This window comes from Urocampus carinirostris, chromosome 6 (assembly GCF_059441175.1).
Source record: "Urocampus carinirostris isolate Australia breed hairy pipefish chromosome 6, RoL_Ucar_1.0, whole genome shotgun sequence".
Lineage (NCBI taxonomy): Eukaryota > Metazoa > Chordata > Actinopteri > Syngnathiformes > Syngnathidae > Urocampus > Urocampus carinirostris.
Genome location: NC_142354.1, coordinates 14,094,029 through 14,118,260, shown reverse-complemented (window position 1 = coordinate 14,118,260; position 24,232 = coordinate 14,094,029). Strand labels below are relative to the sequence as shown.

Sequence of the window (24,232 nt, the reverse complement as noted above, 5' to 3'; positions counted from 1 at the left end):
TCTATTTTCCTCAGTAGAATATGGAGATTTTCTGTAAAAGTAGTAACACCACTTGGTCATATCGCCCCTCTATCACTTCGTAATTTGCACATGGCAATGGAGAGCTTGGTCATAAAAGGTAGCAGGGTTCAGGGCCTCCTGAACTTTAGGGAGTACATTGACTTTTGTTTTGTATTTAGAATGGTTTTTCATTCTCTTTTTGTTCACACACCTTCCTGTGTTTATGCTTGAAAGGCGATTTAATTAAGATTGACAGCTCGTTGATTAAGACTGATAAGCTTCCTGACCAAGTCAGCAAATGAGTGACTAAACAAGACACAATGTGTTGCTTTTTCATAAAGAGTGAACTGTACACAATTTATATTTTAATATTTTGTACACCTTTGGCAAATTATCAGTGCCATAAATTTGTTTCATGGGCACTGCCATGAAAGATCTCTACAATTATAACTGACCAAATGTGCCTGATGCGTCAATTGTATATTTTTATTTACTCTTGCTACTGAATGAGGAGAGCAGTTACTATATCCGCGTGTTCCAAACAACATTTGGGTCACAAGACTAGACGAGTGACAAAACCCTGATGTGAAGGATTTGTGTTGAAGTTTGTAGTACAACAAATAAAAAAAACGAAACAAAAAAAAAACAGAATGTTTTTTTCACTTGTGTATAACTTCGCGAAAGAACTGTCAAATTAGCCGGCTGTCGTTTATATTAGAAATAGGCGTGGTTTTAAAAGAGTGAAGCCTCGTATCACTGGAGAGTTTCCTCAACCCATTCTCACCATTCAACAAAATTTTAAAGGTGGTCTGTCACGACTACAGCCCACACCCTCAGTAACACAAATATAACTTGGAACACACGAGCATATTTCAACAAATCATTGGGATAATCACAAGGTGCAAAAATTACAACTAAATGAGTAAAATGATTAAAATAATCAAAGGGTAAGTACTGGAAGACTCGTACAATTAATATTATATATGCAGAAACACATTTTAAAATTCTAAACTTGTAACTCAGAACAACTAAAATAATGTCAATGAGTGATTTTCTTGTCCAAGGTATGTGTAACAAAGCATTGGAACACGTGTTTTGAGTTTTGAGGTGAAAACACCCATAATTACATGCGCGTTCTGTTTTTTTAATCAGTGTTATGGAGCTCAAAACAAAATCTTGCCATTATAGTTATTACTGACAAACAAAATAACTATTGGTCGATTGATTGATAAAGTCACACTTCTTGGACATGTGTGTAACCAAATCTGTAAACAGGGTAGTGTCACGAGGATTACCAGAACAGAGCAGGGGACCCCAGAGCGTTCGTTACAAGACTTTTATTTGTGGAAAATGTGAGGGTTAGCGGGAAGCACGATGACCGTCGAACGTCAGCAGCAACGTCGTGGCGTAGCGTGGGACGGAAGCAGGTTGAGTTTACCAGGAATGAGAAGGGATCGTAGCGAGGGACGTAAGCAGGTTGCATCGGAGCCAGGCAGGCAGAATCAGGAAAACAAGAAGGCACTGGTAATCGGGAGAGTCTTACAGGGTACAGAAGGAATCCTCCGACACAGAGTTCTCAGTGTAACACGTTTAAATAGGGAGCATTGACCAATCAGGAAGCCCATTACAGCGCACCCCATGATTACCCCAGGTGGCTCCACTTGGGTAATCATGACAGAACCCCCCCCTCAAGGAACGGCTCCAGAAGTTCCCCAGGAAGAAAAAAAATAAAATAAAATAAATAAAATAAAATAAACCCACGGCACGTCACAGAGTAACACAGGAAAATCAGGAGAGGAAGAATCAGACAGGAAAGGCAGAATCAGAAGAGTCCGGACTCAGGGGGGTCAGATTCAGAAGAGTCCGGACTCAGGGGGGTCAGATTCAGAAGAGTCCGGACTCAGGGGGGTCAGATTCAGAAGAGTCCGTACTCAGGGGGGTCAGATTCAGAAGAGTCCGTACTCAGGGGGGATCAGATTCAGAAGAGTCCAGACTCAGGGGGGTCAGATTCAGAAGAGTCCAGACTCAGGGGGGGTCAGATTCAGAAGAGTCCAGACTCAGGGGGGGTCAGATTCAGAAGAGTCCAGACTCAGGGGGGGTCAGATTCAGAAGAGTCCAGACTCAGGGGCGGGTCAGATTCAGAAGAGTCAAGACTCAGGGGGAACAGATTCAAAAGAGTCAAGACTCAGGGGGAACAGATTCAAAAGAGACAAGACTCAGGGGGAACAGATTCAAAAGAGACAAGACAGGACAGGAAAGACTGAACAAAATCAGTACAGGGAACTCAAGGCAGGCTTGGGAGTCGAGCAGGCAGGCGTGGGAGTCGAGCAGGCAGGCGTGGGAGTCGAGCAGGCAGGCGTGGGAGTCGAGCAGGCAGGCTTGGGAGTCGAACAGGCAGGCTTGGGAGTCGAACAGGCAGGCTTGGGAGTCGAACAGGCAGGCTTGGGAGTCGAACAGGCAGGCTTGGGAGTCGCTGCGCAGTCATACGGCCGGAGGTGCCTTAGCCAATTTCGCCACGTCGGAAAGGACTTGCCGAACTGCACATTCTGAAGGGGAATGGCGCTGCTGATTCAGGCTTCATAGTGGTCAGGGGGCAAATGTACGAACGCGGGGTCCATTCTGGTCGGAGGATTCTGTCACGAAGTCCACTCCCCTAACCAACCCCTTGTCCTGGGTCATCCTTGGTTGGTGCAACACAACCCCCATTTCGACTGGCGCACTGGGTCGATACTTGAATGGGGCATGGACTGTCACCAAACCTGTCTGCAAGCCGCTCCTTACCCAAATCATCCTGTTTCCACGAGGGCTCCACCCAATCTGTCCAAGGTCCCAGCCTGTTACCACCACCTACAGGAGGTCTTCAGTAAAGCTAAGGCCTCTTCCTTGCCCCCTCATAGGCCTTATGACTGCGCAATTGATCTCCTGCCGGGGTCTGCTCCTCCTCGGGGCCGCCTCTACTCCTTGTCCGTTCCCGAGAGGAAGGCCATGGAGGAATACATTTCCGATGCCTTGGCGGCTGGTATCATTCGACCCTCCTCTTCTCCTGCTGGGGCGGGGTTCTTTTTTGTGGGAAAAAAGGACGGGTCACTCCGGCCCTGTATAGATTATCGGGGCCTTAATGAAATCACGGTTAAAAATCGCTATCCCTTGCCGCTGCTTGCCTCTGCTTTTGAGCTTCTACAGGGGGCCACGGTCTTCACTAAACTTGATCTGCGCAACGCCTACCACTTAGTCCGAATCCGGGAGGGTGATGAGTGGAAGACGGCATTCAACACACCCAACGGTCACTACGAGTATCTGGTAATGCCGTTCGGATTAACCAATGCTCCAGCTGTTTTCCAATCTTTGGTAAATGACATTTTACGAGATGTGCTTAATCGTTTTGTTTTTGTGTATCTGGACGATATCTTGATTTTCTCAAAGTCCCTCGATGAACACCGAAAACATGTCCAGCTGGTTCTCCGTCGTCTCCTAGAGAACTCTTTATTTGTTAAGGCAGAGAAGTGCGAGTTTCACGCCAAGACAGTCTCGTTCCTGGGCTACATCGTGGCGGAGGGGACCCTTCAGATGGATCCTGCCAAGGTATCAGCAGTCACCTCTTGGCCTGTCCCTGAGTCTCGGAAAAAGCTCCAACAATTCCTTGGTTTTGCCAATTTCTACCGGAGGTTCATCAGGAACTACAGTTCGGTGGCAGCTCCCCTCACGCTTCTTACCAGTCCTAGAGAGCCATTTCGGTGGTCTTCCGAGGCTAATGCAGCTTTCAACCGTCTAAAAACCCATTTCTCTACGGCCCCCATACTCCAGGTACCGGACCCTGCACGCCAACTGGTAGTGGAGGTGGACGCCTCAGATGTGGGAGTGGGTGCTGTCCTGTCCCAGCGGTCGGACAAGGACCAGAAGATGCACCCGTGCGCCTTCTTTTCCCGGCGGTTGTCCCTGGCCGAACGCAACTACGACGTGGGGGATCGTGAGTTGTTGGCCGTCAAGCTAGCCCTGGAGGAATGGCGGCATTGGTTGGAGGGGGTAACGGTGCCGTTCATAGTTTGGACTGACCACAAGAACTTAGAATATATTAGATCGGCCAAGCGGCTCAATCCTCGCCAGTCACGTTGGGCCCTGTTTTTCACCCGCTTTAACTTCACTCTGTCCTACAGACCCGGATCTCGAAATGTGAAACCCGACGCGCTCTCCCGACAATTCCAGAATTCCAATGACACACCTCAGGGTCCCGCAACGGTCCTTCCAGCTTCCTGTATGGTGGCAGCAGTCTCCTGGGATATCGAGTCCCGAGTCAGAGAGGCGATACCCGATCAGGCGGGCCCCAGCTCCTGTCCCGAGGGTCGACTATTCGTCTCCGAACCCTTACGGTCCGAGGTCCTCCAATGGGGGCACAATTCTCACTTTTCTTGCCATCCGGGGTCGGCTCGGACTCACAGTTTCTTGTCCCGACGCTTCTGGTGGCCTACCATGGCCAAGGACGTTAGGGAATATGTCTCCGCCTGTCAAGTGTGCGCCCAGAACAAAACATCCCACCAACGTCCGGCCGGTCTGTTACATCCACTTCCGGTTCCCCGCCGCCCATGGTCCCACATCTCCTTGGACTTTGTGACGGGGTTGCCAGTATCCGAGGGGATGACGACTGTACTAACTATCGTGGACCGATTCAGTAAGATGGTCCATTTCGTGGCACTACCGAAGCTCCCCTCCGCCAAGGAAACTGCAATGATAGTCCAGCAGCATGTGTTCCGCCTCCATGGCATCCCTCTGGACATTGTTTCTGACCGTGGTCCCCAGTTCTCATCCGCGTTTTGGAAGGAGTTTTGTCGTCTGTTGGGTGCCTCTGTCAGCCTCTCATCAGGGTTCCACCCTCAATCCAATGGGCAGTCTGAACGAGTGAACCAAGATTTGGAAACGGCACTTCGCTGCATGGTCTCTAGCGAACCGTTGTCCTGGGCTCGGCAATTGGCATGGGTGGAATATGCTCACAATTCCTTGGTTAGCTCATCCACTGGAATGTCCCCCTTCCAGTGTGTGTATGGGTACCAACCCCCTATGTTCCCTAGTCAAGAAGAGGAAGTAAACTGCCCGTCAGCTACGGCGAATGCACGTCGCTGTCGGCGAACTTGGGCTCGTGCTCGGGCCACACTCCTTCGGGCTAGCAAGACTCATGCCGTTGGAGCTAATCGACGGAGGAGTCCTGCTCCGAAGTACCAGGTGGGCCAGAAGGTGTGGCTAGCATCAGCTGATCTTCCACTGAAGGTTGAGTCGAGGAAACTGGCTCCTCGGTATCTTGGCCCATTTCCTATAGTAAAAATTATCAACTCCTCAGCAGTCCGTCTCCGTCTACCAAGATCTATGAGAGTGCACCCCACGTTTCATGTTTCCCGAATCAAGCCCGTCAGCCAGAGTCCGTTGGCACCCATTCCACCTCCTCCCCCAGCTCCACGCTCCTTGGACGGGGAGCCTATCTATACAGTGCGCCGCCTGCTCCGCTCCCGACGCAGGGGTCGGGGCTTCCAGTACTTGGTCGATTGGGAGGGATATGGTCCGGAGGAGAGATCATGGATTCCCAGCAGGCAGATCCTGGACCGATCTCTTGTGGCAGAATTCCATCAACTGCATCCTGACCAACCAGCACCACGCCGTGGTCGTCGTCGTAGGTCTGACGCTGCTGCTCTTCCACCGGCAGACCCACCCGCTACCACCCCTTCAGATGCGGACGAAGGGGCCTCTATCCACTCGGAAGAATTCTGAGGGTTCATCGGACGACCTCTGGGCCCTCCAATTTTGGATTATTGGTGATGTATTTTGGGTTTTGGGGGATTATTTGTAGCTGGCCTGTGATTTTTTTTTTCTCTTCCCTTGGATTACCGGTGTTGCCATGTGACGTGTTTGGATTTATTTTTATTTTTCCCTGGGGGACTTCTGGAGCCGTCCCTTGAGGGGGGGGTTCTGTCGTGATTACCTAACCGGAGTCACCTGAGGTAATCAGCTGGTGTGCTGGAACGCGATCTCTTGATTGGTGGAAGTCTACTACATAAGCTGTCAGCGTCCAGAGATGGACGTTCGAGTGTCTTCCTCATTTCCTGAGTGAACCTCCAACATTCAAGGTACCACAAGCCCATGTATATTCCAAGTCTGATTCTCGTTGCCTGACCCTTGTCTGTTAAAAGTTTACGATCTACTCTTCCGCCCCGGCCACCGACTTACCTGCTACGTTTCGCCACGCGTTTTCACCACGGAGTTGCCATATCGTCCCAAGAGGCTTTCCACTGCCAAGGCTCGACGTCCCAAGCCTGCTCCACCGAATCTTGTCACAATAAAGCCTTTAACTGACGCTATTGGATCCGAGTCCTTGTTCTGTTCCATGACAGGTAGTAAATGTGTAGGACCTACATAGGACCTGATACTGTAGAAGTGTTTTGTATTAGTTTCTTTCACAGTTATGCCATGCATATTGTCTCGGTGCCATGCAGATAGCAGAGAAATCATTTTTTTGAGCTTATAATAATAATAATAATAATAATTTCCTTGGTATTGTCATTCTTTGTAACAATGTACACAGAACGAAATGTCGATACACCTGGCCCGTTGTAGCGAGCCGATGCAGCTGCAGCCAACAGAGGGCGCCGCCATTTTACCAATTAGGTATGACTCGGCCGAGGCGCGAACCAGCGACCTCCCAGTCTCAAAGCGGGCACACTACCATCTAGGCTATGTATCATTTATATAGTTTTACCCAGGAAAATATTTCAAACTTAGGAGTTCAATATTATTTCTTGTTTACTTTTAGTCTCGACTGGCAGCACACAAACATGCAACCTGCAATCCCTCTTTGTGCTGTGCTACATCAACAGCCAACAGCCCTGCTTGCAGGCCATTTCCACTTGGTAGTCTAATCCCCCCAAACTCTCGGCTCACCTAGCTGCCACGGAAAGAAGAAAGAGCCCTGAAAACTTCCACCCCCAAATATAAAGGTTGCAAAAGAGACTTTGATGATAAAAAAAAAAACATATCCGGCGTGAAGGGGAAAGGAGCTTTAAGGGGTGGGAAAGGGTATTTTATTTGCAGGATTTTTTTCGGTTATTGTGACGTGAAAGGGGATTGAAGGAAGTTTGAGGGGCAGAGAAAGAAAAAACAAGGTGGGAAAAGTGAAACTAGGTTAAAAGATTTGACTGCCTATGTAAGGCTTTATCCGAACAAATTAATAATTAGTTAACTGTACATATTTACATTATTTTTATCTGTGCCTATAACAACATAAGCGTCCGACATTACCAAAGCCTGCACACATAACATTTATTTAACAGTTTTAGAATGCCAAGTACAGGGTTTGTACGCCATTTTCACGGCAAACTACAAAGCACTATTTAAGAACGTTCAAAGCCAATTTTAGAGTTTCTCCAGTCACATTCAAAGGAAAAAGAATAAAATATTACATTGTTGCTATTAATAGGCTCGGTGGCCTTGGGGTAGGGCGCCCGCCCTGAGACTGGGAGGTTGCTGGTTCAAGCCTCGGCCGGGTCATACCTAACACTTACAACATTGGTACTCATTGCCTCCCTGCTTGGCGCTCGGCATTAGGGGTTGGAATTGGGGTGTTTGGTCACCTAATGACTCTCAACACACCAGTTGGGTTGGGCGAGGGGGCTGGGAATCCCCTCCTCTGTATCGATTTCCCAGAAAGAGTCAGAAAAAGACTCTAGCCACCTCCCACTTGGGGGACATGGCTCTGGTATATATATATATATATATATATATATATATATATATATGTGGATGTATACATATATATATATATACACATATATAAAAAAATAATAATTATTGATTGATTGTTGTTATAATAATAATTATTATTATTAACCCCACCAAAACAAATGATGTATTTAGGTAAGTGCAAGCAATGGAAAGTCAATTTGTCTAAAATGAATCTTATGTGTGAAGTAAAACACTGTAAAGCTCAGCCAATGTTTTTGAATTTTACTCTACTGTTTACTCATGCAAAGCAGAGCCACCAGAGAGTAGTGTCGCATCATTTTTAAGACGGCTTGCATTATATTTCTTCATTTAATGCTTGGTGTAGTCAGACTGCTAAGAAACATGCCAACAATTTCAAGCATTTACATACATTTCACCCAAAATTCAATCACTTTTCAAACCATGAATACACATTAAAATTTTAATGTTTTCAAGAACTTCAAGCACCCAAACAAACACTGCAATTACTGCCTCCTACAGACCTGGTGGATAAGGTAATAGAGACAATATAAAACAATGAACACACTGTAAAAAATAAATAAAATACAAATAAACTACGAGCTTTACATAATAGATACAAATACAAAAATATAGATGAGAAAAAAATTCAAACATCTAAATAATAAAAAATACCAACTAAAAATGTATTGAAAAAATAAATGTGATTAAAAAATATATATAGTACACAGAAAAAACAAAAAAAACTAAACATAAATGTTTAGCTCCAGTGCTTTGTTACTAGTCTATCTTGTGACCCAGATATCGATCAGAAGATGTGAAGGAGAAAACACTTTCATAATTCACTAAAAATTGTATAATAATAAAAATAATAATAGACAAATTCTACATTGGGAAACTGTAATGTTTGGTTTATTACGATATTTATACTTATGATAAAAGATACAAAAAACACAGTAGGATAACAGGGATGTGATTTGACCAAAGTGAAATTATCTGAAAATTAGGCGGGGGTCTGGGGGCCGCGGGCACCCAGCTAGGTCCAGGGCAGTGCCCTGGTGGGGGGACAAGTGGGGCGAAGCCCCCCGGAGCTCATGGGTTTTACGTTTTTTTAAGTACTTTCAATGCACGCAGATGACAAAGAAATAGACAAAACAACAGCATCAATTTTCAATGTATTTTGAACTATCCCATATAAAATTACAGTTTAAGTCAACTCAAAATCAGTCACATTAAAAAACATTGGACTGCCTTTGCTTTTAAAAACTATCACTGAGAATATCATCATATCATGTGATTACTAAGTTAACACATAAATCATGTTGAAGAGTTCAAATTTCATGAAGAAATAATTGTATCATGACCAAATGAAAAGTAACTCATATTAGAACATACCACAAATGTCTTTGTTATAGCAGAAGATGTTATCTATAAATGAAAGTACAATAAGTATAGGCCCTACAGTAAAGTGTTGGTGTAATGTACACATGAAAATCTATTATTGTAATTGTTAAATATTTATGGCCATTTTTATTACGTTATAATATTTTCGAAAAAAGGGGAAAACTGTCAAAAAAATTTGAAAAGTTTACCACCTACCTCAAAATTCACGACACTATCAGCAACTGGTACAGGTTTTTGGGGTGGATCACGTCTCTCTATTACCGCTTCCGTTTGTGGTGTCAATAAGGGATGGAAGCCTTAAAGTTTTGGAGTTTTCGTTTGGGCACCGAAACTACCAGCGATGGAATAATTTGTTGTTCTTGACTGGAGTTCTTTCACGTGTTTTTTGCTCTTTGCGTGACTTTCAAGAGCTTTGAAACCTCTCCCACCATAGACAATGGTATCATGGCATCAAATGCAAAGCGCTTTCCTGGCACGATCGATCTTTCGAATAAAGTCACTGAACAAATTCGTCACAGTCTTCTTTCCAACATTTGTAGATAATTCCTTCTCCAACCAGTCCGATCGAAACTTGTTTTTTACGATCTTATCAATTTCTTTACCTCGCGGAGCATCTTTGCGTTCGATCTCGGACATCTTTCTTTAAACACTCGGCAAAAACGTGTGAGAAATGAACAATGATAGATAGCTAGATAGATAGATACTTTGTTCATCCCCGAAGGGAAATTCACATTTCCAGCAGCATCCCTGAGCTGAGAACAATCGAAAATAACACGGGAGCTGCTGGAGTGGCTGCCATTCGTGACGGCGCCGGAAGAAAAGATTCAATTTGAATCATGTACAAACAAACAAACAAACAAAATAGTAGATATCTGCGTATTCATTCAGTTTTGATCATCGAATTATTAATTTATTTTCTGCATTTGTTGATGGTAATTGCGAATAACAGGCTTGTCTTTTTCCATTTTTCTACTTTCTGTACTTTTCTTTAACATCTTAGTACAACATAATTCGTGATATCAATCATCAAAACAAATGAGCCGTTTGAAAGCAAGCTCTCTTTGATGAATTGAACAAGGAAAAAAGCCGTTTGTCTAATAAAAAGACTGACCTTCGCTCGACAAGAATTACCAACAACAATGACGTAATCTCGAAGCGACGAGATCTCATTAGCAAAGATCGGCGTGCAGGAAAATAAAAACTCATACAAAATAACGATAAGGTTTGTAATGCGTTAAATCCTTGTCAAAGAGTAAACTAAATGATAATGACAATTTAAAGGAAAAAAGTTGCGTCCCCAGCATAAATGATGCGTCTAGGACAGGTAAGTGGGAAAATGAAAACACTGAGTGTATAATACAAGATAATTATACAGAATAGTTTAAAAAGAAAGGATATTTGAGTAAACAACTAATCATTTTTCGTTGAAAATGCGAATAGCAAAGGGTAATAACTTTAAGACGTGTAGTTTTGCTCCTAATAAAGCAAGGACGATTAAAGCAATGAAGATGACTAAAAACGGTCCATAATTTTAGTGTCAATCTTCTCGTTCGTAAATGGACAAATTCAAAAGAGGCGTAATACGTAAAAAGATTATTTCCTTAGTTGTTCTCGTATTCAATAATACATTACTCTCAATAAAATGGCATACTCCTACGCCTTTATAACAAGCGCGTTTATTGGTCAACACGGAGACTTCAACCAATCGCAAGTACGTTTCATTTCAGTTACGGAAACACTAAAATGGAATGCTGTAGAGACGAAATCGGTTTTTTTACCAATTAAAAAATCGGAAATCTTAAAATTTTATTTTTGGAGATAAAAAAAGCGGAATTCCGCGAATTAGCAGAAAAATCACATCCCTGGGATAATTAATCTTATTTTAAGGAACAAGTTTAAGTATCTTAAAATATGAAAGATTATACCTAAAATAAGCTAAAACTTCTGCCATTGAGGTAAGATTTTACCTTGAGTGCATCTACTTAATGGCTAATTTAATACACAAGAATATAAAATCTTTGATTAGCATTTTCCTCTTAAACCAAGTTAATTACCAAATCCCCAAATTTATTAGTCCTACAGGCATACACTATAAACAGAATTCTCCTCTAACAATGTGGAATGCCGAAACACAAGTTAGCAAAATATTTAATCTTCCTCTGAACGTTACGGGCTTTTCCGCCCCGTTTCTTTTCCCGAAAAATAAGCCACTGGGAGGTGGGAGGAAAACAAAAAGCCCGGATGGAACCCCACTCCTCCGCTCTTGTGGCTGCACGTCTGTGATGTCATAATCACTCACATCAAAGGGTGTGCTCAACACGGTGACTGTCAGCTTCCCTGGAGGCGTCATTAAAAAGAAACACTGCAAAGCAAGCCCGGCCTGACAGAGACACATCAAAACTTCCCCACGTGTGCGTGAACGCAGAAAAAAAAAATGCATGCACACCAGTCCCAGGGTGCATACTATACATACGACAGATAAACGAATGGCAGGTACAAATACATGCAAAAACTGCGACAAAACTGTACATGATAAAATCAGGGCGAGGATTTCTACCGAGGATTCGCAATCACTATACTTAAGACTTATTTTGTATGTAAATATGCTAATCCGGTCCAAGCCCAGCAAAAGAACAGAATTATATATAATTTTTAATAAATCAAATGAGCATCAGAACATGAAACAAAAACAGGTTATAATTAGACAACCGCACAATAAACATAAAACAAGAGTCACATACCATAAAATTCGGACGACAGAGTTCACCTGATTAAAAGACGCACCAAGTACATTTTCAAAGAAAGAACCATTTTGGACATGGATAAGCTGCACCTGACTATAAGCCGCATATGCCTCAATTGAAACATGACATATTTACAAAGACAAACAGTAAACAAAAAGTTTTAATACCATAAAGTACCTTGACGTCTTACCTGCAGGCTGCTGGACTTTTGATAAACAAATACGTGTCTGTACGATGTCACCAGTCACTAAAATAACTCATGCCACAAATCATTGGAAAGCATTGGATTCAAGATATAACCATTTCAAAATATACTCAGAGAAATATTAGTCTGAAATAAGATACCCGAAAACTATAAGCCATTACGTCCCCTGACCCTCTTCAACTTTTGAATGCCTGCGGAAATGGCTTCATTACATCAAAGACATTCCATAAAATCCAACCGTGTGAAATATTTATTCCAAAACACATGATAATGCCGAAAGATAAATAGGAATCTCCCTCAAACATTTCTAGGGGCTAAGTGATCCAACCAACCAACCAACCAACCAACCAATAAAACCCAGAGCGCAGGGTTGATCTTGGAATTGGTAGGGACATAGTGCACCTTTTTAAGTGATTACCTTATATTTGGGACAATATGTCTCTCTAGCGTCTAAATCGACCCTCCCTCCCCCAAAGGAAAAAAAAAATCTTACGTAAGGAAAAAAACATGTATACGTTTTACTCTGGGCAGCACACTGGTTAACGCGTGTGCGGCACAGTTCTGAGGTCATGAGATCGAACTTTCCTGTGTGGAGTTTGCACGTTCTCCCCATGCTTGCGTGGGTTTGCTTCGGGCTCTCCAGTTTCCTGCCACATTCCAAAAACATGCATGTCAGGTTAATTGGCCAGTCCAAACTGTCCCTAGGTGTGAATGAGTGAATGGATGGTTGTCTGTCTCTGTGTGCCCTGCGACTGGCTGGCAACCAGCTCTAGCACCCCCGCGACCCTACTGAGGATAAGCGGTACAGAGAATGGATGTAAGTTTTACTCTGAGTATAAGTCACATTGTTTGGGGAAATTTATTGATAAACTCCAACACCAAAAACATATATGTCATCTTGAAAGGCAATTTAAAATCAAAATAAAATGGGAACCTTGTGAGTGTATCAGCGTTACATGTGCATGCATGTACGTCTTTGACACGCTCGATACGCGAGTTATAACATTACACATTAAGAGTTACTCAGATAACATAACAGAACACGATAACCAAACTATAAGCTTCACTCCAAACCACTAAATACAAAAAAATATTCATCTTCTGCATCACTTTTACTGGTAAACAGCTGCTCCAACTCGAGAGGAAGACAATATGCCACTTTGCTTCTTCTTTAAGCTTCGAAAGGTTTACCCCCAAACAACAGGGCAAGGTTGAAGTTATTAACACAGGCTTAGAGTGCCCTCTTGCGGTTTAGTGTAAAAATAACATGTGAAGTGACATACAGTACCGGTAAATGGTCTGCATTTATAGCGGTTTTCAAGTCAATGAAGAGCTCCCAAAGCGCTTTACAATGTGCTTCATACTTACCCATTCACACACGCATCCACACACCAATAGGGAGTCAGCCATGCAAGGCACCTACCTGCTTATTGGGTGCATTAGGGATTCAGTGTAATCTGTTTATTATTTATTATTATTTCCCATATAAGTCTCGGCAGCGGCGGCGCAGTGGTTAGTGCGTGTGCGGCACAGTTCTAAGGTCTTGGGAACCTCCTGTGTGGGTTCAAATCCAGCTACCGGACTTCCAGTGCGGAGTTTGTATGTTCTACCCGTGCTTGCGTGGGTTTCCTCCGGGCGCTCCAGTTTCCTCCCACATTCCAAAGACATGCATTTCAGGTGGATTGGCCGGTCCAAATTGTCCCTAGGCGTGAATGAGCGAGCAAGTTGTCTGTCCCTGTGTGCCCTGCGACTGGCTGGCAACCAGTTCAGGGTGTCCTCTGCCCACTGCCCAATGATTGCTGGGATGGGCTCCAGCACCCCCGCCACCCTACTGAGGATAAGCGGTGCAGATAATGAGATGAGATGAGATAAGTCTCACCGGAGTACAAGTCGCACACCCGGCCCAATTATGAAAAAAAAATGTGACTTATAGTCTGGAAAATGAGGTACATAACATTGGTGGAGACATACCAATAAGTGGTTGATATTTTTTGGGGATGTGTCGCCTCCGTCCATGCCAAAACTACGGCCTTGATAAAAACTTCCTATTGTCAAAAATGAATAGACAAACCTTCCTGTCACATGCCTCACCGTCCCCACACATTTACTTGAGCCGCCTTTCATAAGCGTCGTACATGACTGCGAACATCTGTCGCCGAGATGTGCTACGCCCGTGATGCTTGCATGTACAGATAGCCGTCAACCGCTCCTCCCCATGCTCATTTACGCCAAACTGGAGGAAGGTTTATAAATAGCGTTTCTGTGATGCGATGCCGTGTGTGGCTTTTCCCTGCGGCTTTTTCGACGTGTGCGCGACTGTCAGAATGACGGCAACCGGGGGGGTGTGCGAACGAAATGAGGAGGGGGTCTCGGGCTTGTGCCTGGTGCGCAGCCGGTGATAAACAGAAAGTGACAGGCGTGGCAAAGATGGCGAGTCCCCTTTGATTTGAAATAAATGTCAGGCATTTGTACGCGGGAAAAGGGAACACATGAGCCGACGTACGACTTACCCCCGGAAGGGTCTTCTGCTCGTGCAATGCATTCTGGGCTTTCAGGGCTGACTCCCTGGCACAGTAGGTGAGGAAGGCACAGCCTGAAACAAAAAGCGAGACAAAAGATGCCGTTACATAACGGAAGGGGACAAAGAGAAAGAGACAGATGTAGGAGGGCGCTCCAAGAACAATCTGCAAACAGCTCGGAGAAAATAAACAGAAAATGACGGGAACTGGGAGGTGACAACATGGAATAAATCCTTCCATTTTTACATTTACGTCATTATGTTTGCACGTGTTTGAATGCATTTGGAATACAATAAATAGTTCCTACCAAGGTGAGATTATTTGAATTACATATTTTTTATTCTACTAGAAAAACGAAATCTTAAAGGGACAGTGTGTATTAGTGCCTTTTAGTGGTAAAAAAAAAATGATTAATGATAACAAAAACAATAATGATTTAAATAATAACCAAAAATACATAAACTGTCCTAAATACATGGATTTCTAAAAATACTCTTAGGTCAGAAAATGAGCATTTGTTTTACATAACATGAGCCTCTCCTAAAGGAAACAAGACATAATTGTTCGTCATCTTGCTGCTACGGATACCTAAAAATTTCAAAAAGGCTGAGCAAAAAGTAAGATCAATGGTGCTGCATTGTCACTTTAAGTCTCCGTAGTTTGTACTCTTTCTTGTGCTTTTTAGCACGCATTTACGGTTTATCTATACCATGCAGCGACATCTAGTGGTCAAATGATACACACTGTACCTTTAAATATACATACAAAGTACCGTATTTTTCCGTATATAACGCACTTTTTAAAACAAAACAAAAAAACAACCTCAAGTTTGGGTGTGCATTATACTCGAAGTTTCATGGTGATGTATCAACAACGGAAATTATCGCGGACCGCAATCGTAAAACATTGGATGAGACGAGAATCAAACCCGTGTCGCAGCAGTGAGAGCGCTGAACAATAAACATTAGACCACGAGTGATAGAGATGACATACTACTGACCTACAGTGCCAAAGAATAGCGAATACAGGAAACAAAGTCATACAGAAATATGTAAATGGACGCAAAAAAGAATGGCAAGGGAAAACCCTTTGGTGTGTCTGATAATGAATTAGACTTTGAAAGACATAAAATAAATCCATTGTAAATTTTATGTTGTTATTGTGTTAATAGTTTACGTAGTCAATAAATAATGTTAACCATTTTAAGTCAACGTTTGTCACATACAATGCTTTTTTTAGAGCTGAGAATTTTTTTTATTTTTCAAGATTTAGGGGTCTGCGTTATAAACAAATAAATATAATATCTTAAAATGAGCATAAAATAATGTAGTACCTCACTAAAAATGACAGAAACTAATTATTACACATATTTCAATCTTTCCCCAAAAAACCCCGAAAAGGTAACAAGGCTACCTGAAGGAGAAAAAAAAGGAAGTCTGAAAGCTCACAAAGTACTGCGCTATTTCCACGGGAAACTGGATGTAAAACAATAGGAACACGGACGTGACAATGTGGACCAAATATTCCCACGTTTACATAATAATGATTGCACATGCTTGGATACATTTGGAATAAAACAAATATTTGCTACAAAATATTTGCAATTTTCTTATTTTGGTAGAAAAACTATAAATATCTTGAAAATTTGCATAAAAATAGTACAAGACCCCTCTAAAAATAACAGAACAACAAATTATAAACATATTTGATTATTTCACAAAAACATGAAAAGTTAAAAACGCTAATGGAAGAAAAAACAGGAAGTCTTTAGGTTCACAAAGCACTGCAAGGACTTTTAGGATGCCAAAATGTGATACAGTATATTTTGTTGGATAATTACGCCATCTTACTGATAAAATGGAGTGAAAAGGGGGAAATAGGAAAAAAACTAAGGAAATAAAATGGGAAAGACAATAAAATTCCCATTTGCCTCAGATGATTTTTAATACATTTTCCAAAGTAAAACGGAGTCATTAACAAAGTCTGATTCAAACATCTCTAACGTAATTTGTTTTTATAGTAATTTTTCTAAATTGTAAATACATGATAGTTGTAGTGTTTATGTAAGTGTTGGAATAACTTGTATAATCGCCTATACACTAATAAAAAAGTAAATGAATAAATAAAGCAAAGCTAATAGGGATAACCTAACCTTAACTCTTCACTATCCTAAGTCTAACCTCCCAAATCTTAACCTCTAACCCTTACTCCTCTAATTCTAACCCTAACCCCCAAAACCTAAACCTCGAACCCTACTCCTTTTAACCCTATTCCCCCTAACTGAAATCCTGAGCCGAATCCTAACCCACCTTAACCGAATCCTGAGACTAACCCTAATCCTTTAACCCTAACCCCCCAAACCATAAGCCTAACCCCCTCTACCTAACCCTGAAACTAACAGTAATCCTTTAACCCTAGACACAAAACTAGCCTGAACCCTCCTTACCCCCCTAATCCTGAGCCTTAGTCTAATCCCTTAACGTAACCTCTAACCCAGACACCTAACATGAAAACTAACCCCAACCTTCTTACATTAACTCCACAAACCCCAATCCTGAGCCTAACCTTAACCCGAACCCACCTCCTAACCTTAAAACTAATCAAAATCTATTATGAGCTGAATTCTTTATGCTATACCTCACATCTAAAAATACTTTGAGGTAAAACATAAATATTTACATGGCTACATTATAGTGAAAAAAAAAAATCCCATGTCTCACTGCATTCAAACAAGACTCCCATATAAGACACACGACAGTCAACAAACATCCAATTTATCACCATTGTCACACGTCCGATGCTGGCGGGGGGTTTGTATTTGAAGTAGACCGATATCAGCCCGGGAGGGGGAGATAAGCGGTTTGTTTCTGATGTCGATGCTGCCAATTTGCTTGCTCGTCACTTTAAATTCAAATCAAATGGGACTCAGGAGGGGATGGGGACAATCTGAGAGGATGCTTTTCGTGTGGGTGGATGGATGTCCATATGGGATGGATGAGCTGGGGAAAAAAACAAGGAAGCGAAAGAAAATGAGGGAAGGAGGTTATAGAGAAGGCAAACTAGAGCATCAATAGCATCAGCTAGTATACTGGATATTTTTATGCAGCAAAGCATTGTGGGACTTATACAAAGTCAAATAAGACCAAAAACCTGGTTTATTGGCCAAAAAGGCCTCAAATGTATTGGGGTATTTCTCCCCCCTTATTGGATTGCTCTCAAATGCAGAACTGCTTACCATTAAAAAAATATTTTAGGATGAATAGGGAAATGGATCTTAGACAATGTTATTGTGTAAAAACTGCAAACAATAAAGTAGCAACCGTTATTAATGTTATTGTACAAATGTTTCATGAATGGAGCTGTTTAACGACAATCAACATTTCCAATAGGAAAATTAACATTACTTGGGAGATTTTTAGGGTGCTCATAGAAAATCCATATTTTCTAAATTGCTATGAACTGGTGTAGTAAACTACGGAAGAATTTTAGTGTGTGGTAGCCTTGCAAACGGCATGTATGCGGTGTTATTTGTCACACTTCATACAAACGATTACAATGGAAACAAACAGCGCCCAGAAAACAGATGGCAGTTGTATGATTGATTTGAGTGTACAGACGCTCCCCTACTTACCACCATTCGACTTATGAAAAACGGTAGATTCGAACATTTTTTTCGGGATGTCGAAAAATATCCGGACATTGCTGTGAGTTAGATTTTGTATTGTGTGCACCTTTTTCCGAGTACAGGACAGTACTGTCGTGTTTCATTCCGCCGCTACCGGCGTGTGGCGCTGTGAGGTCACCCAGCATCCACCCCAAAGAAGAAATACACTTCCTCTTCTTAGTTTGTGTGTAAACATTCTATGCTATGTGTCCAGCGCGCATGACATTTTGATTGTTTAATATCTGGTGCATCCATTCAATATGGTTAGTGTAAAGCAGTTTCACTTGAAATAAAAAGCGGAATAAAACGATTTGATCACTTTTTTGGGCCACTATTAACCACGGAGAAGAAAGTAGCCTAACTCTTGAAGCCCATCTTCCGAAAGTAGGTTAAACTTAACTTTGTTTATCATTATATATTAGCAGATTAATATACGATCGCAGTTTTTTTGCTGGATATGCGATCATCCAGACATCAAGCGCTCGGTGCTACGACCACTCGGGAGTGTTTATTTAGCCATGGACTGCTACGTCAACAAGACCCAGCGGCCTACAAAGCAGCGAAGCAGAGTGGCAAGAGAGCGGTGTGACCGGAGGAGGAAGCGAGGTTGTCGGGCCGGGCTAACCGCTAGGCTAAACCCTTCAAAGGGCCCCTTCCATCCATTTTCCTCGCCAACGTTTTGCTCTCTGGACAATAAACTGGACTGGAAGTAACATCGAACCGCGAGATGACGAACTGCTGCGCTAAAATTCTGACGAAGATATGGTTAATCTTTTCTATCCCGGCTGACGCTCAAGGAAACTGTGCGAGTCAGATGTATCGACATTTCGTTCTGTATACACGAGTGACAATAAAGTATTTCTGAATCTGAATATTATTTTATGAAATGTTTATTTTTTTAGTACAAAACAATACTGTATAGGTCACTTATACAAGCCTTAAACATAATTATATAAACCTTAAAAATACAAAATATAACACTGAAGCAACTTACGAACAAATTCAACTTACGAACGTCGTCGTTCGTAAGTGAAGCGGTGTCAGTATTTGCAATCTGAAAGTAATGCTGAAATATGACAATGTTTGCCAAAATTCATAAAACTAATACAATAAAATCTGAGATGGGTGGGGAAGCAAAAGTTGAACCGCAATATGGAGAGGGAACAGCATTTTCTTTGTCACCATAATTGACCGGACACCAAAATCCTTTATCAAGACCCGCCTCTGCGCCACCCAAGACAAGAAAGCGCGGGGACGAGTTATTGCCAAGATTCTCTAATTATCTAGCGCCCATTAATTCAGGACTGTAAAAAAGGCCGACATAAAAAGTTCCCTCCTCGCGCTCCTTTTATTCCCAGCTACAGATGGGGAGAAAATCCCAGTGATCATTTAAATATTTCACAACATCTTGGTAAAAGCCTCAAAAGAGTCGACTGTGTTAAACTCTTTATCCGCGATGGGCCTGAAATGAGTCGCTGCGCGGCTGCCTAAGATGAACATTTTTTGGGGGAAAATTATTCAAAATTTAGAGTATTTTTGCATATCAGGGAAGTTTTTCTCTTGTGCTATGTTGTTCTTCAGAAACGCCTCGAACCAGTGCCTTTCTTCTAAGCTGAATACAGCACATCTTTGCAGAAACTTTTCAAAAGTTATCTTTGTTTTATTGAAAACTGTTGATCTTTTCATCAGAGTAATTAAACAAAGATTTGAACATTTTTGCGTACTAGCATATTTTTTCTAGTTGGCCATGTTATTCTTCAGAGATACATATTCATCTTTTAAGCTGAAAATAAGTAAACTTGCGTCATTTTTTTCTTGTGCTGAAAATAAATGTCATTTTCTTTGTCAAAGTTAGTGTAATTTTGTTGAAATTAGGGTCATGCTATCTTTGTTTTCTGACTCATTCTTTTCTGAAAACTAGCATTGATTTTGACATGGAAAAACTTCTCTTCTACTCCATTAAATACAATTACAGTATCATGTTTGATGAAATGTATCAGTTTTGTCAAAAACTACAGCGTTTTTTTAATACTGAAAACAAGTATGTTTTTCTTTTCAGGAAAATGGCAACTATTCTACAGTGCAAATCTAGAATAACTTTTACCAAAATTTTACATGATCGTTTTTTTATATGCACAAATCAAGTGTCAGTTTTTGTTGTAGAATTTTAGCATTGTTCTTTTTGTCTATGAACATGACTACCATTGTCTGATTCCAACCTAAAAACAGCTTATTTATCAAAAGCTAGTATCATCTTGTAAATAACTGTCAATTTCTCTATTTTAAAATAAAAATAGCACAATTTTCTTCTGCACTGAAAACAAAAATCCCCTTTCCTGTAAAATGATCCCTTTTCTCTGCAAGAAAATGGCATTGCTGAAAAAAGGGCCTTGTTCTGTGTTTAACGCTAGCATGTTATTTTAACAAACATCTAGCTTAAAACAAGAATCAACCACTTTACCAAAAAAGTAGCATATTTTGTGTGCTGAAATAAAGTGTCATTATTTTAGAGGGGGAAACTAACATTGATTTTGCAGTCAGAAATGATACATTTCCTTCCTTAAATCCAAAACAAGTGTCATATTTTCTGAAAAACTAGCATTATTTGTCAAATATTAGCACCGTTTTTGCTGATAACATGTGTTTTACTCCTAGTGGAAAACTACCGTTTTTTTTCCTATGTTGAAAACAAAAGTCATCTTCTTTGTTGTAAAACTAGCATAATAATTTTCTATGTTGAAAACACGTCGATTTTTTGTCGACAATATGCGTGTTTTTGGTCTAAAACTTGCGCTGTTTTCTTCTATGCTGAAAACAGGAATAATCTTCGCATGCTTTTTACATGTTTGTCAAAACCAACAACATTTTCTTCCAAAATAGCCAACTATGCAGAAAACTAAAGTTATTTAATTTTCCTATTCGAAAACTAGCATTTTTGCTTATCTAGGTTTGAAACAAGCACCATCGTCGTCTTTGCAATAATTTGCTTCTGCTCATGTAAATGTCATGAAAACGAGATTTCTATTCCAGTGCAGATAATGTACTTTTTTTTTCTCCTGTAATGGGCATTTTAACCTAGTCCTACCGACGTGTGGTAATCAATGGCCTACAGTGTGCTCACCAAACACAGAGGAGAAAAAAATAACATGCTGAGAAATATTTAATTAATTCATGATAAAGTTTCCAGGACCCGTCAGTAATTTAATATCCATAACTAGGTCACCAACATGCACGCACACACAGAACACACTCTAATTGCTGTAATGGAGAAACTGCTAAGGTTACAATTTTAATTAAAGGTGCATACTTATTTAAGCCGAAATCCCCGCTTCAATCTGATAGTGTTCTTTAAAACAAAAGTAATTCAATAAAGTGAGCAGACGTTCCTCACATCCGTTCACCTACACGGACCCCTCTGATCATGACTCAAAAATAGTGACTGGATATCCAGGATGAAGGCAATTATATGGGACAAAAACCTTCCTACGTTTTCCCCCTGTATCTTCGGAAAATCTTAAATTACAAGCTTTAAAGGCCGATTTAATAAAATCTGACTTTAAAAGACTATGATATGGACTCAGGGATGTGAAAAGGGATCCTAAATAAAGAAAACTTCAATTATAGCTCAGAGCCCTTTACGTTTTTTCACCGTGTAATACTTCATATTCAAGAGCTCTGCCCATGAGTAATGAAGGAGAGCGTGTAATATACAATGAGGAAAATGATAAATAAACTTATATATGCATATATGTATACATGCATGTACATACTTATGCATGTATATATGTATACAAGCATATATGTATGCGTTTAAATATAAATAGGTATACATGAATATAAGCATAAAAACACATACGTATGATATACATACACAATATATATTAATTTAGCCATGTCCAAAGTCTGGTCCGGGGCCAGTTACAGCCTGTTATCAAATTTTTACTGGCCCGAGAACTCTGTCATAAAATTAATAACATATGGCCCACCAGTAATATTGAACGCAGCATAAAATAAATTTGTGACCAGGTGAAGGCTACCTTGCCCTTGGCTTTTTGAGAATTTTAACCCATCCCATTTCCGACATAGCGACTGTAAATTAACAAAAGGAAAGTTGACTGTGAGGGCCGCCGCTTCCAGGACAAGTGTAAATTAGTATTTTTTCACACTAAACCTGAACTGCCTGCGTCTGCTTAATTTGCCAGGAGACTGTGGCTGTTTTCAAATAATTTAATAATAAGAGGCACTGCAAGACAACATTTTGACTACGACAAGCTAACAGGAAACGAACGCTGTGAAAACGTGAACCAAGTGGGAGCCGTTTTAACCTTTTTCAACAAAACCCTGCTGGTCAAACGAAAATGATACAAAGAAGAGCGACAAGTTTGCGACGCTGATCACCAAGCGCTGCAAACCTTTCCCGGTGAATCCAGCAAAGACTGTTCAAAGAATGCCAAGCTGAATAGTCGTCCCTCACAAATTTTCAGTTTACCAAATCTGACCCGCTAACTAAAAAGATTGAACACCCCTGCACTATTTTGTACAAATATATATGTATATATTCCGTTTAGATTTCACCATTGCTTCCACAAGTTTGTGCACTACAGTATTTTTTTGCCCAATGGTTTTTAAAGGTCAGGAGTCTCCGTTAAAATATCCCCCGTGAAATGGCTATTTAATTACCTTAAAAGGCAGCTAGGAGCAGATTAATAGCAAGTAATAGTTTGTCCAAGGAGCTGGTGTCCCATTGAGTGCATTTAAGTATGTGTAATCCTTCACAGAAGTGGTTTTGTTCTACTGTGTGAGGTTTTTTTTTCCTGTTATGGTTTAGAATCTAAGAGAGATAACAATAAAGAGAAATGAGTCACTCATTAACGAGAAAAATAAATAGTAATTCTGTAGTGAGTTTGATTTTGAAAATGTTTGGTTGAGAATGACATTATCACCACTGAGCGCTATAGATGTTTTTCATGTAATTTTACATGTTTCTAGTGTTTGGCTGCACAATAAGAAATAAATATTGGCAGATTATTTAGCGTATTTTATATGTTATCTCGTTTCTTTAAGAAAAAATAATAAAACAAAATAGAACGAGCAAAAATATTCTACTAAAAGCTAGTTCATTTTATTTAGTAAAAATTGCCTTTTAACCAAATTAAACATTTGGTGTAACATTGCCACACTGAAAAGAATTAAAACTCGCTCATTCTAACCTGTTTGAAAAATAAGGTCCATCGGAAAATACAGTAAGTCACTTCCACACGTTATAAAGCGTTTCAATACTTTTGTCACACAAGTCTTGGCTAAAATATATCGCTTACTCTTATCAAGTGACATCAGTAAAAATAACGGCCTAAAAATGACTAGCCTTTTTTTTAAGGCCTCAGATTTAGCTGTTATTGGTTCGATAGCCATTGACCCATAATTACCGAGCATCCCTGAAAATACTGAAAATGGTGTTAACTTTAGCAACATTTATATTGAAGCTCATATTACCTCTACTGTTATAAATGTTGAAAATCTATTTACATTTGATTGTACAATCGGTTTGGCATCGACATAGATGTACTTTTCTGCCACATTTTAACACTTTCGTCCTTAAAAATCCGGTTCGCTCGACAGAACAAGACCCTCGAAACGGTGCATTCGTGAGCCTGCGCGTGTACGTGTGTCCCTGAAGATAACAAGTGGCATCTCTCGCCCTGCTTCCCAGCAAGGCTGTCTCTAAGCTGTGCTAATCGATTGGCGAAGGAGGAAAAAGGGCGAGCTTTAATGTGTTGCATGTGAAGGATTTACTGGAGAGCAGAGCCTCGGAATCAATGGACTAGAAAATGCATCATTAGGACAGTGTCAAACACACACACACTGCCAAAACCTGCCTAGCCCTCCCCCTTTCTCTAGTGCTTATCCGATGAGGGTTGAAAACAGAAAACACAAAGCAAACTGCTATTGGTAACACCCACAGGACCCCGTTTGCTGG

General features: G+C 41.1%; 1 protein-coding gene across 4 annotated transcripts in view; it reads right to left on the bottom strand.

Annotated features, from left to right (window-relative positions):
- celf4 (CUGBP, Elav-like family member 4) overlaps positions 1-24,232 on the bottom strand; it is a 144,433-nt gene that overhangs the window by 96,133 nt on the left and 24,068 nt on the right. For all 4 annotated transcript variants that reach the window (XM_088337967.1, XM_088337966.1, XM_088337964.1 and 1 more), the window contains exon 2: positions 14,583-14,665. In XM_088337967.1, the coding sequence (XP_088194093.1) occupies positions 14,583-14,665 (83 nt within the window). The remainder of the gene's footprint in view (positions 1-14,582; positions 14,666-24,232) is intronic.